Source organism: Panthera uncia, chromosome B4, assembly GCF_023721935.1.
Source record: "Panthera uncia isolate 11264 chromosome B4, Puncia_PCG_1.0, whole genome shotgun sequence".
Lineage (NCBI taxonomy): Eukaryota > Metazoa > Chordata > Mammalia > Carnivora > Felidae > Panthera > Panthera uncia.
This window is the reverse complement of record NC_064809.1, coordinates 35,059,087-35,078,051: the sequence shown is the minus strand read 5'-3', so window position 1 is coordinate 35,078,051 and position 18,965 is coordinate 35,059,087. Positions and strand designations below refer to the sequence as shown.

At 43.8% G+C, this 18,965-nt stretch overlaps 1 protein-coding gene across 1 annotated transcript in view; it reads right to left on the bottom strand.

Moving 5' to 3' along the window:
* Nucleotides 1–17,466, bottom strand: part of CACNA2D4 (calcium voltage-gated channel auxiliary subunit alpha2delta 4) — a 112,605-nt gene extending 95,139 nt beyond the window's left edge. Inside the window, exons 1-6 of the mRNA XM_049624840.1 lie at nt 17,234–17,466; nt 13,363–13,444; nt 11,470–11,586; nt 6,146–6,205; nt 3,814–3,976; nt 3,320–3,451 (exon numbers count right to left, since the gene is read on the bottom strand). Coding sequence (XP_049480797.1) covers nt 3,320–3,451; nt 3,814–3,976; nt 6,146–6,205; nt 11,470–11,586; nt 13,363–13,444; nt 17,234–17,409 — 730 coding nt within the window. The 5' untranslated portion in view covers nt 17,410–17,466. The remainder of the gene's footprint in view (nt 1–3,319; nt 3,452–3,813; nt 3,977–6,145; nt 6,206–11,469; nt 11,587–13,362; nt 13,445–17,233) is intronic.
* Nucleotides 17,467–18,965: the final 1,499 nt, after the last annotated feature.

The following is an 18,965-nucleotide window of genomic DNA, read 5'->3' as shown; positions in this document are numbered from 1 at the left end:
ATGGAGCTAGAGAGTATTATGCTAAGTGAAATAAGTCAGAGAAAAACAAATACCATATATGTGGAATCTAAAAACAAATGAACAAACAAAAACCAGAAAAAGACTCATAGATACAGAGAACAAACTGGTGGTTGCCAGAGGGAAGGGGTTGGGAAATGGGCAAAAGAGGTGAAGGGGATTGAGAGGTACAAAGTTCCAATTATAAAATAAATAAGTCACAAGTATGTAATGTACAACATAGGGAATATAGTCAATAATATTGTAATAACTTTGTATAGTAACAGAGGGTAACTAGACCTTTCTAGGTGATCATTTCATAATGTATAAAAATATTGAATCACTATGTTGTATGCCTGAAACTAATATAATATATATCAATCATAATTCCATTTTATAAGTTAGGGTGGCACATTTTATGTTATATGTGTTTTACTATGATTAAAAAATTTAAAAACCACTACTAACTGCACCTGTGAGATGAAGCAAAAGTGGAGCTTCTAGGGCCAAGGTATTGCCATAAATGCTTATTTTAGACATAAAGAAAGGCTTAAAATTAAAGCTAAGTGTCCAATTTAATAAGTTAGAAAGAAGAACAGTAGAACACACTCAAGGGAAGGGAAAAGAGGAGATAAGCTCAGAGCTGAAACAGATGACTTGGAGAACAAAGATGCAATAGAGAGCAGTCCACGAAGACAAAAGATGATTCCTACCTAACAAAATAGAGAAATCAGTGGCAGGATAATGCAGAAAAAAATGAGTAATACTATAGATAAAAGGGGACATAATTATAGATACAGCAGGGATTAAAAAGATGATAGAATAATAGCTTCCTGGAAATAGTTTTCAAAACCCAGATGAAAGGGATGGATTCTAAGAAAAAGAATTTTACCAAAGTAAGAAGAAATAGAAAATCTTATGAGTCTTGCAAGTATTAAATATATTGAAGTGGTAATTCAATATATATATATATATATATATATATATATATATATATTTGAATATATATATAATTCAAATATATTGAAGTGGTAATATCCCCATAAAGAAAACATCAGGTCTATATGGTTTTATAGATGAATCCTAACAAACTTTTCAAGGAAAGGATCAGTCTAACTTATTTAAATACTTCTAAGAACCAGAAAAAGAGGGAATACTTTCCCAGTTTATTTTTTGAAACTACTATAATTTTGAAAACCAAAGACAGTATAAGAAAAAAATTTATAAGACCATTTCACTCATGAGTGCAAAAAATCCCAAACAAGATCATTAATAAACTAAATCCAGCAATGCACAAAAGACTAATTTACTATGATCAAGTTATGTTTTCATATCAATAAGGATGGATTAACATTGGAAAAGTCAATAGATAATTAGACAAATGCCATAATAGGCATTCACAGAAGAAGAAATACATACAATACATGACATATGAAGAAAGAGATACTCAGCTTCACAACTGATCAGCCAAATGCAATGCCAGACCAGTGAAATACCATTTTATACTAAAGGGTTATTAACAAAATCTTTTAATGTTTAATAATACCCAGGATTTCAGAAAATGTGGGTCAACAGACTCTCTTATTCATGACTGGTGGGAATATAATTGGTACAAGTATTTTGGAGAACAATTTTGCACTTTCTTGTCATAGTTGAACAGTCACATATCTCATAACCTAGCAATTCCATTCCTAGGTACATACCCAAGAGAAATTCTCAGAATATGTCTCAGGAGACATGTATAAGAACATTCATAGCAACACTGTTCTTAAAAGGAAAAAAAAAAAACAGAGAAGAAAAACAAGAAACTGCAAACAACCCAGATAGGATCAGGAGGATGAATAAACTGCCATATTGGCCCACAAGAATATGATATAGAAAAAAATGACAAAGTACATATGTGACATATGTGACAGCCCAGATGAATCTTGCTAGTATAATACTGAATGAAAAAGCAAACTCTGAAAGTCTATACTCAAAACCAGTTTAATAAATTTTAAAAACAAGCAAAACAAAACAATATATTGTTTAGGGAGATGTCTATGTGTTTGTAAAAATGATATAAAACTAAGCAGAGAGCCAAAAAAGTCAAATAGAGGGATAAGTTCAAAGTGGAGAATAGTTGTTGCCTGGTCAGTTGAAGGGGGTGAAATCAGGGAGAAGTCAGAGGGGCAGAGGCCAGAGGAGGAGCACATAAGTAAATAGAGGTTTGGTAACATTCTAGTTTTTGCATTGGTGATGTAAATACAAGCATTCACTGTATTATAAATAAAAATTAAAAAACACAGAAATAGGCCTGCATGGACCCATGAGAACAGTGTACCATGACCGTGGATTATGGTCACCCCAATACTGTGCACCTGAGGGCTGATATATATCTATAAATGTGGGTACGGATGTGAGAAGTTGCCCTCCCCTCTTCATAGACTGATGGGCCATATCTGGACTGTTTGGCTGCACACAAGTTGATGTCTCTGGATGTGGCAGAAATGTGCAGGAATTGGACCCTGAAGAAGACTTGAGGGACATGTGAGTTGTCTTCAAGCATTTTAAGGGCTGTTCTAAGGAAGAGGGATGAGCTTGCTTGTTGAGGCTGCAGAGAGCAGAGAAAGAAAGTGACTGGTTGTGGATTTGGGCAGAGAAACAGGGGCATGCTAAAACCCTGTGTGTGAGTTCTAAGATCCTTGTGTCTTCCTGCAGAAGAATTAGCTTTTCCAGCCTGGGGACACAGAAGGGTCTTTTAGGACTTCTGATTTCCTGTCTCAGAAAAACAGGGCAACTTCAAGACTTTCAGCAGTGTGCTAAAATACAAAAATGGGTTGGAGTAAAATGCAAACCTTGTGGTAGATGTTTCTGTTTTCTACTTTTATTGATGGACAAGGGACTTTTCCCATGCCATCTATTAAGTTTGCCACTAATCACATACTAACTGGTGACACTTTGTGCATTGCTGTTGAAAACTTCAAGTGAATATGCTCCATTTCTCCAATTAGAATGTAAACTTCTTAAGATCCAGAATTGTTTTATCTTCTTTTACATTTTCCACAGTGATTTTCATAGGACAAGAGTTTAATGTGGGCATTTTGTGATTAGTTACCATGGTGTTTGATAGTTTCATTCATTCATTCATTCAACGGCTATTTATTGTAAATGTGTTTATCATGTTGTGAAGGGTGTCAAAATGTGGGTTGGAGATGCTTTTGGACAGGAGGGGCGTCCATTCACTGGGGGTCTGAGTGCCAGGGCCCATCTTCAATGTCTTTTATTGCCTTTGTCCCAGAGAAGCTCAGAAGACCATGGAGATTCCTCCTGATATCCCTACCTGGATAGATCCTGAAGAATCCAGTGGAGCTGCCAAAATATTGCCATGTCAGTGTCGGGTCTCTTTGGAAATTCTCCACAAAAACAGTGTTCAAGGCTTCAGACATGTAGACTCCATTTAAAATGTCTGGGTCTAAAAGTTGAAATTATAGAAAGAACTGCAGAGAAACTAAATCAGAAGAAACAGTGACCATCTTTCACCTGCCAAACACACACGCAGCCTGCAGTGCTGTTGTTTACAACTTTCTGCTATGTTGTATTTGGCGAGCCACACTCACACCCTCTAATCCAGGAATGCTGAGTTTTCTCCCAGCCGAAACTGGCGTAGAATACTTTTTCTTGTTCTCCCCAGTCAAGGAGGTTGGAGAATCAGATTAGACTCCTCAAGTCTTCTCAGGAAAATGGAGGCAAATCTTTAAAACTCACCAGTACCACCTAACAACTACAAACTGTTAAGAGAGAGTGCCAGGTTGCGGGGTGGGGCAAAGGAGCTACCTTTGTTGTACACGTTCGTGGGCAGCTGCACGCTGCTGATGGAGGTGTTCACCATCAGGTTGCTGAAGTGCGCATTGGATTCAAGGACAAACTCAGCCCCCAGCTCCACGTAATTGCCATTCTCATCCCTCTCGTTGATCAGGACAGAGTTGTAATAGTTAAACTAGGGGTGGAGGGAAAAAAGCAGCACAGAGACAGTGTGGACACAAGAGACATACAAGGTGAGAAAGAGAAAGAGAAATGGCACAGATCAGAGCACTCAGATGTGAGAGGTGGGGTCAGACGGGCTGACAGCATCCATACAAGCAACATCCATGGACAACTGAGGCAGTGACCTGTATTACACATTTGGACAAATACAGATCCCAGACAGTTGGAGAGCATGGTTGATTCACTTGGTTTTTGATGTAAGTTGTCTAGATTACTGCCTCAGTTCTCCACTTTGTTTGTCATGTGTGGGCATGACCAGATCAGAGCCAGAGACAGGTAGGTAGAGGTCCAAGGTGAAGTAAAGAGACAGGGGCAGCCTCATGGGCACCATCAATTTTCTTCCAGTGTAGGAGGGCTCCTAGGAACCCAGAGTGGTGGGTCCTGAGAGGTGAGGCTTCTCTCTTTAGAAAACAGCCTTCAGCCTGGGCCCGAGGCAGGGTCTGTGGCCCCCGTGTCCCTCTGAGGAGCCAGCAGTGTGCTCTCTGCCTCTAGCACATAGTGTTGAAGGGTCTACTTGGAATACCACACTTAGAGCCATGATCAGACCTACCCCACTCCCTCCACACCACCTGGTTCACATCTTGAACAGCCCCCTCAGGGCACCCTATGTCTTGTCCCACACCACAATACTGCTGACTGCAAAAGCTTTCTTTCTTCCTTTCTTTTTTTACAATCAAGCATTTATTTAAGTTTTCATCATTTTTTTAGAAATAAAAAGGTCTAAGGACAGATTTGCTTTTTAAAGCAAAAAAGTTGCAAAAATGAAAAAATGATAAAATGTAGTTTTGTTATATCCTAATTGCTTAAGTGTGTTCTGTAAATTCCAAATAAGTAAAATAATATAAAAAATATTTTCAAATCTTTATAGAATGAAAAGAAAACCACAATCATTAAATACTCTTGGATTTCCTTTACTCCTCCCATAGATGAATTCACAAATATATAAAAACTGACATACATTTATCCTCCTGCTGGTGTTGATCCTATTATCTGGGAACAAGCCAAGGTGAATAACCCTGATCCTGAAAAGTTAATTCCGGTACTCATGGTGGGTTTCAAAAAACTTCTTCGAAGACTGAAGTTTCAAGATCAGATGACTAAGCAACAGCAGACCAGATTAGATATCATATCTGAAGATTAGCGAATTACAGAAGAATCAAACCACAACTATGGCCAAAATTGCACAATACAAGAGGAAACTCATGGACCTTTCCCATAGAACTTTACAGGTTCTAATCAAACAGGAAATTCAGAGAAAGAGTGGGTATGCCATTCAAGCTGATGAAGAGCAGTTGGGAGTTCAGCTAGATACAATTCAGTGTGAACTGAATGCACCTACCCAGTTTAAGGGCCGACTAAATGAACTGATGTCCCAAATCAGGATGAAGAATCATTTTGGTACAAGAGCTTTCTAAAGCACAAATCCAGCTGTGTCCCTCCCCTTCTCAAACCCTTCAGTCTGTGACATTCCAGGCTGAGTTGAGGCCAGATTCCTATCTGTCCACAGTCACTTTCTACTTCACCATCCCCTGGACATACAGAACTGACCATTCACAATTTTCTCTATCTTGTGTTTTCCTATTTCAGTGTATTGTCTTTTCCCTCAGCTTCTCCATGCCTTTCCTGTTTAAATCCCACTCAGCCTGAGGCTGGTCCTAATGCCACCCGGTCTGCAGGACTTTCTGAGCCTCTACTCCTTCCCTTCTGCATTCTTGTAACTCTGTTTACCAACTCTCATGGACTTGTTACATATGCCTCATGCTAGAGTTATTTGGTCTATGAGCTTCTTGACTTTTTATCTATCCAGAGGCTAGCACATGGTGGTTGGGCAAAAAATGTTTATGGAATGGGTGGATTGTCCCTCTATGTCCCCTGCCCCCCCCAAGTCTTGAAAATTTTCTTTCCTATCTGGTCCATAAATCTCTTCTGAAAAGACTGGAGAGTATTTCAGAATCAAGCTATTATATGGTCATACATATCCTATGCACATTAAAAGATGGTGCTGGACTGTCTACCTTCCCCCACCCCTCTGTATCTTATACCCAAGGGACCCTGGCTCTTGGTGGGGGTTTAGTGATTAGTCATCATACCCTCCCAGCAGCAGCTCTGGGAGAGGACTCACCACCAGCGATTCATTGAATTCATGGTTCAGGTCAGCCTCCTCAGCAGCCTCTACCAGATTCTGAAGGATGGAAACACAAAGGGGAGAATGAATGGGAAAAACAAGGCCAGTAGGTCTTCAACAATTTCTACTCCTAAGAATATACCCAAGAGAACTGAAAACAGGTACTCAAACACTAACCTGTGCACAAATGTTTGTAGCAGCACTATTCACAATAGCCAAAAGCTAAATGCATGTTATTAAGTGAAAGATGCCAGTCTGAAAAGGTTACCTGCTGCATTCCAACTACGTGACATTATGACATTATGGAAAAGAAAAACTATGGGAACAGTAAAAAGATCAGTGTTAGCCAGAGGTTTGGGGGAGGGAGAGATGAATAGGCAGAAAACAGACAATTTTTTAGGGCAGTGAAGCTATTCTGTATGACCTATAATAAGCTAAGTGAAAGACTCCAGATATAGAAAGTTACATACTATATGATTCCATTTTTGTGAAATATTCAAATGGAAAATCTATTGACAAAAAGCATATTAGTGGTTTCTGGGAGCTGGGGAGTGAGAGTGACTGCTTAATGGGTATAGGGCTTCAGTCTGGAAGTGATGAAAAGTTCTGGAACTCGGTGGTGATGGGAGTTGCATAGATGCATAGAGTGTATCTAATGCCACAGGATTGTACATTTTAAAATGGTAAAAATAGTAAATTTTATATTATGTGTATTTACCATAATTTTTTAAAAGAAGGATGTCAGCATTACAGAACATGATGGGAAGTAAGGAAATTAAAGAAGACACAGATAATGGAAAGATCCCTTTTTATGGATTGGATGAATTAATATTGTTAAAAGGTCCATACTACTCAAAGCAGTCTACAAATTCAGTGCAACCCCTATCAAAATCCCAATATCATTCTTTACAGAAACAGAAAAAAAAACACCATAAAATTCATGTGGAACCACAAAAGACCATGAATAGCCAAAAACAATGTTGGGTAAGGAGAACAAAGCTGGAGGCATCACACTTCCTGATTTCAAAATATATTACAAAACTACAATAATCAAAACAGTTGGTATTGGCAGAAAAAACATATAGACAAATGAAATAATTTGAGACTAGAGAGCCCAGAAATAAATCCATACATTTATTTAAAAAATTTTTAAATGTTTTATTTATTTATTTTGTAGAGAGAGAGAGCGCGCATAAGCTCAGGAGAGGGGCAAAGAGAGAGGGAGACACAGATTCCAAATTAGGCTCCAGGCTGCCTGACACAGAGGTCAAACTCACAAACTGTGAGATCATGATCTGAGCTGAAGTCAGACACTTAATACACATGCACCTCTAATCCAGCATTTAAAACAACTGATCTTGAAGGGTGCTAAGTACACACAATGGTGAAAAAAATAGTCTGTTCAATAGATGGTGTTAGGAAAACTGAATATTCACATGCAGAAGAATTAAATTGGATCCTTATCTTATACCAAATACAAAAATCAACTCAAAATAAAGACTTAAATGCAAGACCTGAAATTATAAAATTACTAGAAAGCATAGAGAAAAAGTTTCTTGTCACTGGTCTTTTGGGGGAGCGTGTGACACCCAAAACCCAGACAAAAAGCAAAAATAGAAAGGGGATTGCATCAAACCAGAAAGCTTCTGCACAGCAAAGGAAACAATCAACAGAGTGAACCTATGGTTGGCAAAACTGGAGAGCTACATGCAAAAGAATGAAACTGGACCACTTACTTACATTATACACAAAAATAAACTCAAAATGGATTAAAGACCTAAATGTGAGGCCTGAAACTATAAAATTCCTAGAAGAAAACACAGGGAATAATTTCTTTGACATTCACCATAAAAACATTCTTCTAGATAGGTCTCCTCTGGCAAGTGAAACAAAAGCAAAATTAAACTATTGGGACCACACTAAAATAAAAGGCTTTGCACAGTGAAGGAAACCATCAACAAAACAAAAAGGCAACCTACCAAATGGGAGAAGATATTTGCAAATGATATCTGATAAGGGTTTAATATCCAAAATATATAAAGAATTTATACAAGGCAACAGAAAAAAACCCCAAATAATACAATTAAAAATGGGCAGAAAAACTGAATAGACATTTTTCCAAAGAAGACATACAGATGGGCAACAGACACGTGAAAAGATGCTCAACATTACTAATAATCAGGAAAATGCAGACTAAAACCACAATGAGATATATCTTTGTACCTGCCAGAATGGCTAAAATAAAAACACAAGAAATAACAAGTACTGATGAGGATGTGGCGAGAAGGGAACTCTTGTGCACTGGTGGTGGGAGTGTAAACTGGTGCAGCCATTGTGGAAAATAGTATGGAGATTCCTCGGAAAATTAAAAATAAAATTACCAGATGATTTAGTAATTCCACTACTGGGTATTTACCAAAAGAAAATAAAGACACTAATTCATCACCACCATCCACCTCCAGAACTCAAAAAAGAAAAGAAAAGAAAAACACTAATTCAAAATGATATATGCATTCCTAGGTTTATTACAGCATTACTTACAATAGCCAAGATACGGAAGCAACCCAAGTGTCCACTGATAGATGAATAGATAAAGAAGATGTGGTGTATGTACAATGGAATATTAGTCATAAAAAAGAATGAAATCTTGCCATTTGCAACAACATGGATGGACTTAGAAGGTATAATACCAAGTGATATAAGTCAGAGAAAGACAAATACCATATGATTTTACTCATATGTGGAATTTCAGAAACAAAGCAAACAAACAAAAAAAGAAACCAACAACAACAACAAAAGGCTATTAACTATAGGAAACAAATTGACAGTTACCAGAGGGGAGGTGAGTGGGGGATGGGTAAAATAGGTGAAGGGGATTAAGAGTGTACAACTTGATGAGCACTGAGTAACGTTAAAAAAAAAAAAGTCAAAGGACCTGAATAGACGTTCCCCAAAGAAGACATACAAATGAGCAACAGATATATGAAAAGGTACTCAATTTCACAAATCATCAGGGAAATGCAAATCAAAACCACAAATGAGATACCACTGCATACCTGTTAGAAGGCTGTTATTAGAAATACATAAGATAACAAGTGTTGGTGAGGCTGCGGAGAAAAGAGAATCCCTGCGTTGTTGGTGGGAATATAAATTGGTACTACCATATGGAAAACAGCATAGACATTCCCCAAAAACTTAAAAATAGAACTATCATATGATCCAGCAATCCCACTTCTGAGTACATATCAAAGTAAATGAAGTCAGGATCTCAAAAAGATATCTGCACTCCCATTTCACTGAAGATAATACCAATAATAGGGAAACAACCTAAATGTTAGTCAACATGATCTCTCTCTCTCTCTCTCTCTATTCTATCTTTATTCAGCCTTAAAGGAAAACCGTTCTACTTGCAACAACATGGGTAAACTTGAAAGACATTATGCTAAGTGAAATAAGCTAGATACAGAAAGACAAATATTGTATATCATTTATATGTGGAATCTAAACTAATCAAACTCATAGAAACAGTTACCAAGAGCTGATGGGGGAAAGGCAAAATGGGGAGATGTTGGTCAAAGGGTATAAAGTTTCAGTTATGCAAGATAAATAAGTTGTAGAGAACTGATGTACAGCAATATGACTTTAGTTGGCAGTTTTGAATGTTGGCATTCTTGAGGTTTGCTAAGAGGGTAGATCTTGGGTGTTCTCATCACACATAAATAAAGGAAGGGAGGGAGGAAGGAAGGAAGGAAAGGAGGGGGGAAGGAAGGAAGGAAGGAAGGAAGGAAGGAAGGAAGGAAGGCAGGCAAGGAGGCAGAAAGGGAGGGAAGGAGGAAGGGAGAAAGGAAAAGTGCGAGGTATGGATGTTGGTTGGCTTGGTTGAGGTGAATATTTCACAATGTATATGTGTATTATTGGGTAATCAGGTTGCACACCTTAAATATACATAATTTTTGATTGTCAATTATACCTCAATAAACCTGGGGAATAAAAAAGACTTGAGCTCCTATTCTGGCTTTTTTAGGGGGCAAGTTACTAAACCTCTTTGGGTCTCTATTCATATAACTGTACATTTGGTCAAATAATTCAAGCACCAAGTCCTAGGATGTGATGAAGAAATTCCACAGGGCATCCCCATGGAAGGGCCCAACGTCTGTGCCCAGAGAGATGTTTTAAACAACACTGAAGATGGAAGGAGGCAAGCGTTACTGCCCATGTTGGCTGTATGTGAGGTCACTGTCCCCCTACTGTCCAGGATGGGCTTTCTAGTCCCCAACTATCTTCTCTGATGCTGAGATCCCTTGCCCCTAAGCTATAGAAAAGAGGCTGCAAATTGTCACTTGTGGGAAAGAAGTTCTCAGTGACTTTGACACTGATGCTTCCCAGGCAGTGGGCTTTGATGGGGATGTGGGGAGCCGGGCAGGACCCTGGTCAGGCTGCAGCTTGCTTTGTCAGCGCTGCCAGATCTCTCCCTAACCCCTGTCCTCAGCCTCTCCTGCACAGCCTACCACCCAGCTCCATCTCCTCTCTCCTTGTTTTCTTGGCTCCCCAAAGGGAGTCCTTTTGGGGATAACACTGGTTTTGGATGGCCAGATGTCTGGATGGGTGGATCAGGAACTATGTTTCTCCAAGCAGCCAAGTGCCCACAGATACCAGGGCAGTCCCTTCATGCTAGGGAAGGGACACATTCTGTTTCTAGCAGGGCCAAGCCAGGCTTGGTGGATGTGCAGTGAGGGAATCACCTGTGCATGAGGCCCAGCACTATAAGTACTTCTGCTGCGTGGATGGCCCTCTGAGCACTTGAGAGCCATGGTGGATGGGTTGGCATACAGAAGAGGAGAAGGTGGGGGGAGGAGTAGGGGAAGGAGAAAAGGGGAGAGGACAGAAGGGAGAGGAGATGAGGGAGCTTCGCTTTTTGAGCTCTCCATCTAGCTATATTCCCTCCCACCCACTAGCCATCCAGCCATCCACCTGTTCATTCAGCAGCTGACTCCTAAGCCCTCACTCTGTACCTGCTCTTTGCCAGTCTCTAAATGTGAGGTTGTGATGCGGAGTCCCTCTTAACACTGTAGGTTGATCCTATTGTATTGGACATTGTTCCCTAAGGCAGAACTCAAATCTCAGGCCCCTCCTCGCTCCCCTTACTTGCCATCATTTTCTCCGTTACAAGGATCTTTAGGCTCATGGGGATACAAAGCAGACACTCATAAGGTAGGAAGAGGATGGTGTGGGAAAGAGGATGCAGGGCCACAACACTGAGTGTCATTTTGGTGTCATGGGAGCTGGGGTGGAACCCCCACAAATCATAGGACCTGGAGTACCTTGACAGCCTCCACCTTCCTGTGTAGCATGGTTTCCATGTCCTCTGAGAACTTCCTCACCAGCTCCAAGCCATCCACCTCCTTGATCCTCAGACTGGACTCCACATCCTTGTATTTCTGTGTAGGGGAAGAGGGAGAGATGGGCACCTGTGGTCTTGTACATGATTATGTGTGGCCTCCAACCTCCCAACTAGTGTATTCACACCTGTGAAGTCTTGTTGACTGGACTAGAGGCAAGGACAGGCCCTCCCCTTCTTGTATAATCTCCCCCACTAACATTAATAGTTGTCTCTTATCAAATGTCCTCTCTGTTCCAGGAACTCTGGAGATGTTGTGGTTAATATCTTTAAAAGGGAGTAGACTGAGGCTCAGAGAGGTCAACAAACTTGACCAAGGTCACACTGCTAGTGAATGGAGAACCTCATCCTGGAATTCTGGAGAGCGCCCAGAATTCCATGTTTTTTGTGCAGTCATGCTGCCTCCCTTGGGCTGCTCACAGGGACTGTGAGACATCAGTTTATCTTTCCCTGACACCTACTGGTATCAGCGTGGCCCCTTCTCACATCCATGTGAACTGAAATTTTCACTGCTGGGGCAGGGCTTGGCAGCAGCTGCACGTTGCCCAAAGAACTGCCAGTAGGCCTAGGAATTAAGAGAGCTGGGATCAAATCTACTCTCTGGGCCCGCAGGAGATAATCTTTCACCTGGCGTGTGTCTAATGACCCAGTTTGGCCAGCTAGTGGCCATGTGACAGGCGAGTTACTTAGTTTCCTCATCTACAAAACGTCACATTTGCATGGCTTTAGAGCAGGCTCTAGAATGCTTTTACCCAAAACGGCGACGGCGACGTAATTACTGCTCTATCTCCCTCACCCAGGGTTGGAAGGCACAAATGAGTAAAGTGCTTTGCAATGTAGAAGCTCCAAGTGAGCTTAAAGGGTCTGAGTTGTCATTGCTGGAGCGGCCTGCAGGGAGCGCAGGACTTCCGGTCCGGCCCACTCCCGCCAGCCAAGGACCACATGGCCGGAGGAAAGGGCTGCAGCGTGGGCTTGCGAAGGCATAAAACCCTGGGGGTTTGCTCTTAGCAACGTTTAGAAAATGGTGAAGATCGTACTCACCTAATGAATTAAAGCGTGAATATAAAGCTCTTAGCAAATGGTAATAAAGGATGGCAGGCTATTACTAAAACCAGCCTGGAAGTTATAAATATAGAGAATGAGGTTGTTTATAATCCAGTGAGAGGACAAGCTTGGTGTCAATCTGCTCAAAAAGCAATTAAAAAATAAAGGAGTGGAGGGAGATCGTGCACATCCTGTCCATCAGACACTGCTTCCCGCCCTGAGCCATGCATGGGCTAGGCCTCAGCGAGGGCCTGTGTGGGTGCTTGGCAGCACTGCGGCAGGGCTGGAGGTCCTGAGAACTGGAGGTAAGGGAAGCTCTCTCTGCAGAGGCCATAGGCCCTCTCATCTCCTTCTACTGCCCAAGCACCTGCAGGATACTTACCCCTTTCTCCTTCCTCTGCATACCCCTTCACAGTCAAGCAAGCATCCCACTCTGCCTACACCTGCTCCCTCTCCCTTTTCTTCTTCATAGCCACACACCCCCATCTCTCTAACAGCATCCTGGCATCAGCCTCTGGGGCATCTGAGCTGACACTACACTGTGCTCTTGGCCACTCCACCGTACTGCCTCCACTGACTTGCTCTGTGACTTGGGCAAATCATTCCCTCCCCGGGCCTCAGTTTCCCCATCTGCAAATGAGGTGAATGGATTAGATAATCTCTAAGACCCCTTACAGCATGGACATTGGGGACTTGAGAACTCTGCTTCTCCATCAGGAGGAAGTCCCTGACTGACTGCCCCCTGTGAGCTCCCTGGAAGGGGGTTACTGACCTTCTGCAGCAAGAGAGAGCCCGAGTATTTGGTCACGGTGTCATATAGGTCCCTGCCGAAGGTGTCTGCCCACAGCTTCACTCTGCCGGGGAATGAAAGTACATGTGTATACACATGCACCACACAGACACACAGATATGGAGACACATATATGCACACACATATATGCACACACACATGCACATAGAACACCAGCGTGTACACACACACACACACACACACACAGACACACGCTGATACACACACAGAGACACACATAGCACATAGAGAGGCCCACATACATACATGGATGCACGTACACACCACCTACACCCAGAAACACCCGCAAAGAGCTACCATCCCTCCTGGTCCAGGCAGGAGACCTAGAGGACCCTTTGGGGGCACAGCAGCTGCCCTCAAGACAGGGAAGATGAGCTGGGAAGCAAAGCCTGATCCCAAACCCCTAAGGGTTCTGGTTTGTGGGTGGAGAACAGAGAGGAGAGAAAGGGAAGAGGTTATGGACAGGCCCAGACCAGGGTGGGGAGGATACTGAGGGTGGAAACAGGAACTGTTTGGTAGCACTGCAACTTTTTTTTTAATGCTTATTTATTCTGAGAGAGAGAGAGTGAGAGCGAGCACAGAGGTGGAGCAGAGAGAGAGAGAGAGAGAGAGGGAGGGAGACAATTGCAAGCAGGCTCCGCACCATTAGCACAGAACCCATTGCAGGGCTGATCCCAGGAACCTTGAGATCATCACCTGAGCTGAAATCAAGAGTTGGATGCTGAACTGACTTGAGCTACACAGGCGCCCCGGCACCACTGCAGCTTCTTAATGGGCTGTGCCCTTCAGTGTGCCCTGCTCAAGGTCACGACTGGCTGCCAAATCCTCTGTTGAAACTTCAGAGGGAACATGAGGCCAGGGGCAGAGGAAGAGGCTCTGAGCTGCTTTTGTGGGGCAGAAAGCAGGCCAGACAGGGAGGGTGTGAGGAAGCAACCCCTCACCCTGGGTGTAGGCAGCCTAGTGGAGAAGCCCTGACCTCTGATCCGTCCCCAAAAGTGCACCAAGATCCTGCCACCTGGGTAGGCTGGTGGCATCCTGGGGAGAATACATAGGACTGTGTCTGAGCCTCTCCAGATGGAGCAAAAGGAGCTTGCCCTCATGATCCTGTCAAGGTCCACATTAATTCAATCACTCAACCAATAATTATTAAGGTCCTACTGTGTGCCAGCCATTGTGCACAGCACTGCAGTCATATCACGGTCCTTCCTCATCTTTGTAAAACCCTCAGTTAGAAGGACACCCCTCCATATACAGATAGCATAATACATGTTCGAAGGGGAGGGGTGCCATTGCAGGGCTGATCCCAGCCCTGCAAAAAGCTGGGGAAGGTAGTGGTGGTACCAGGAGGCTTCTTGGGACAAGTGGGATCTGAGTTCAGTGTTAGAAGTTTGGGAGAGTTTAGGCACCTGGGTGGTTCAGTAAGTTGAGCATTCAACTCTTGATTTCAGCTCATGATCTCACAGTCAAGGGTTCGAGCCCCACATTGGGCTCTGTGCTGGGTGTAGAGCCTGCTTAGGATTCTCACTCTCTCCTTCTGCCCTTCTTCCCTGCTCATACTCTCCCTGTCACCCAAAGAAAGAAAGAAAGGAGGGAAGAAAGAAAAGAAAAGCACAGAAAAGAAAGAAAAGTAAAAAAAGTTTGGGAGAGTTTAGCCTGCCAAAGAGATTTCTAGGTAGAGAGTATAGAAGAGCTTGGAGGGGTCAAAAATGACTTCAGGTTTCTAGCTTGGGTAGTTGAGCTGATGGTGGTGCTATTGAGAATTATCAGGAAGATCAGGAGGAACAAGTTTGAGAGGGTGGAAGGTGATGAGTGTCTCTTGGGATATATAGAATGTGAGGTTCCTGTTGCAAAGCTACTGAGTGCTGTAGGATATGTTGTGCACTGCACAACTCCAGAAGGTACCAATTGCATTATATCTTGGAAGACACAAACTTAAACTTAAAACCTCACAAGATATTTAGAAAGAGCTGTCCACAGGCAATGGTATGTGAGTCTAACAAGTAGAGATAGGGCTGAGAGTCATTAGTACATAGGTAGAGTTGAAATTCTGAAGGTATATGGGCTCTCTCAAGGAGAGTGTGGAGCATGAGAAGACCTTTGAGTTGATGACAAACCCTGGGAGGCACCAACAATCTGGGGGGCAGGCAAAGGGAAAGAATTGCTTGAGGAGGACAGAAGGTCAGCTCAGGTGCCCAAGGAGTCCCAGAGGAGCACAATGTGAATGGAAGTTGAGGCATTGAGATTCAAGTAAAAGAGAGTCCAGGGAGATGGAGCCAGGAATGTCTACTGGGTTGGGCAGGGAAGAGATCTTTGGAGATCTCGATGGGAACAGTTTTGGGAGGGCAGTAGAAGCCTGGGCAGGTGGTGGAGGCTGAGGGCTGAGCAGGAAGCAAGGGCACAGCTGGACACAAGGGAGATGAAATGTCATCGGGGTGGAAGAGGATTCAGCAGGAGAGAGAGGTGGGGTTGTGTCAAGGGCCTGGCAGAGGTCCGGCTCCCAGGAAGAGGGCAGGTGCAGATACAGGCAGGTTTGAGGGCTAATAATCTCAGCCAACTGTGGAGGTTTCTAAGTAGATGGTCCAGTCTGCCATTCTCCTCAACAAAGACCTGGATTCCAGCCATCTTTACTCAGCACTCAGCCTATTCCTGGAGTTCCCCTTCTACAATTTTGGTGTGTATTCTGGGGCTGGAAACTTATTCTCAACATCTCCCTCAGCAACAGATAGTCTTTTGGCCAGCAACAGGTGAAGCACAGGCCAAGCTGACTTGAGTTTAGATTCTGGCACTTCCGTTTACTGCCTGTGTGAACTTGGGGAGGTCATCCAACCTTTCTGAGCTTATTTCCTCAAGTACAGAATAGGGAAGCTATCACCCACCTCATTGCATTGCTGTGTGGAGTAAATATATTATTTATAAAGCACCTAATGCTGTACTAGGCATAGAAAAAGTAGAGGTTATACAATCCAGTGTAAACAAGGCTGCTCAAACCCATTGCTCAACAAAGCTAGACATAATGTGCATTGTTTGTCCTCCCTGTCTCCACTTCTGTTAAGAAATGAGGTTGACAGCTGGCTCTGGTAGCCTATTTTGCTGGTCGTGAGTAGCTGGGCTTAGATATGGACTGAGCAAGCTGCCCCCTTTACTCTAGAGTTCTCTGCTCCCCACATACATCGGCATTTCTTAGTAGGACCACCTGATCAAAGGACGGAAAACTAGACACTCTCAGAGAGGTTGCACAGCAATTAAACTTTATACCAAAATGTAAATGACTGAGAGCAGATTCTTTCCTGGAGCTGGGCTGATTGACAGAATATAGAAGGGGGCCTGGAAGGAGGCAGAAGGAAAGACTAAGACGACCAAAGTCCAATTTTACTCAGCTCCCGGTTGCATGAGCCATTTTGTTGGTTTAGAACTGCCTTACCCTTTCAGAATGTCAAAACACAAATTTCCCAACAAATCCTTGGGGAGCCACGACGATCATTTTGAGCTAGCACATCTCCCACTGCCAGGGGCGTAATGGCAGCGATTATCCTGGAAGGAGCATCCATCGGGCCTGCAGGAGCTTGAGATGCTGCTTGCCAGCCAGAGGAATGAGGACCCTCACTTCAGTTCTGCCTGAAGTCAGCAGGTGTGAGGAGTGGCAGATGGGGCTCCCGAATGGCAGAATGTGGGAAGAAGGGAGGGAAAGGGAGAGTGGAAACCCCCAGGGGGAGCCCTGAGGGAAGCTAGAGGTCCAGGTGGGAAGGTGGACAGAGGATTGAGCTCTACAGGGGGAAGGAAGGGAGGAAAGGGCCAGAGGATTTTAGAGGGTTGGGGTGAACTTGATGCTTACGTTTCCGGAGGAATCTCAGTCTGCGCGTGTGTGGGGGACAGGGAGGTACTGGAGAGTAGCAGGCACAGGATGACCACGGTCTTCTGCAAGGAGGCCCAGGACCCTGGCCATTGGTGGCAGGGCCTCCTGCTGTGGGGGGCGCTGGTGTCTAAGTGGAACCTGGGGAGTCCTGGCATGGTGTCTCTGCTGGGCTCGGGGTGAAGGCAGGGAGAGAAGAGAGCAGTCTCCAACCGCCAGCTCTGTCTGCCTGTCACCTAGATCCTTGGGACAGCCCCAGGCCTTCTGCCTTCCTGGCAAGCCTGGGGTCCCCAGCTTTGTCTTGTCTTGGCTGCAATGCTTGGCAGGGGTGGGGGTCTCTCTGCCCACAGAGTACAGTGCACAGAGGAGCTGCCCCACCTGACCAGCAGGCTCCAGGAGGGGGCTGATGGTCTGAGGGGGGTGGTTGTGACAAAATGAACCCGTTAATCCATTGGCCTCTCCTCTAATCCCCTGCCTGACAGCAGGGAGGAGGAGGTGGCAGAAATGACCTCAGCAGGATTACCCTGATTTGAGAAGACAGGACTCGGTTCATTCCATTAGGGGCCAGAGCACAACCTCCCACTTTAAAGAGACAGCCCTGTTCCTGTAGACTTGTTTCTTCTGGACCCAAGGGGAGGAGAAGACTGTGACACTGGCCTGAGAACAACAGGGGGTGTCTGTCCAGTGCTCTGACTTATCAAGAGAAGGAACAAATTGGGGCGCCTGAGTCACTCAGTTGGTTAAGGGTCTGACTCTTGATTTCAGCTCAGGTCATGATCTCAGGTTCGTGAGACTGAGCCCTGTGCTGGGCTCTGCGCTGACAGCATGGAGCCTGCTTGGGATTCTCTCTCTCTCTCTCTCTCTCTCTCTCTCTCTCCTCCTCCTCCTCCTCTCTCTACCCCTCCCCCCACTCTCAAAATTAATAAATAAACTTAAAAAAAAGATGTAACAAATTGGTGTTTTAAATCTTAGAGCCATTCTGGGAGTTCAGTGTCATCATCCCTGTTTTCAGGGGGCTCTTGAGGCACAAGGAGGCTTGGGGACAGAGCTGAGACTGTAACTCTGGCTCCAGGCCTGCTGCTTTTTGATGAGGTCATAGATAATGTCAATATCCTATGGCCCCGACCTCCCCCATGTGCTCCTGGTCCTAGGCTAAGGGACATGTTTGCTGGGAAGCTGATGAAGCTTCAGGGCCCCTCCCTGAGGGGCAGCATGTTCCTGTACCCAAATGTTGCGTTAATATATGCAAAAGTAAGATTGTCCAAGTACAAGTGGTTAATAGCTCTGTCTCTTTCCATTCCAACTTCTCTGTCTGATTTTCCTTTAGTTGGGTGATGTTTGAGTGCCTGTGGGCATTTCGGGGATCCAGCTAAGAGGAAGTTGAATTGGGGAAACATTTAATTTGGGCTTAGAGAGATATATTTCTGTAGCTCACTGTCACTTCCATGTATAGATAACTTATCTGCAACCATCCGGGTATAGGAATGGTTTCCAGGAACACTCTCATCACTGCCAGTGCCTACACTGTTCATCAGGACGTGCAGGTGCAGCCTAAGTTTATCATGGTGTGAATGTCCTACAGCACCCACCATTGGAAGTATGTGGGAGGGGAGGGAAAAATAAGGTTTGGAAATACTTTGAGCCAGAAGCTAGTCTGGCAGATTCTTCCAATGATCAAACAAGTAAAATTGCCAGCAGAGGATTTGGTTCTTAT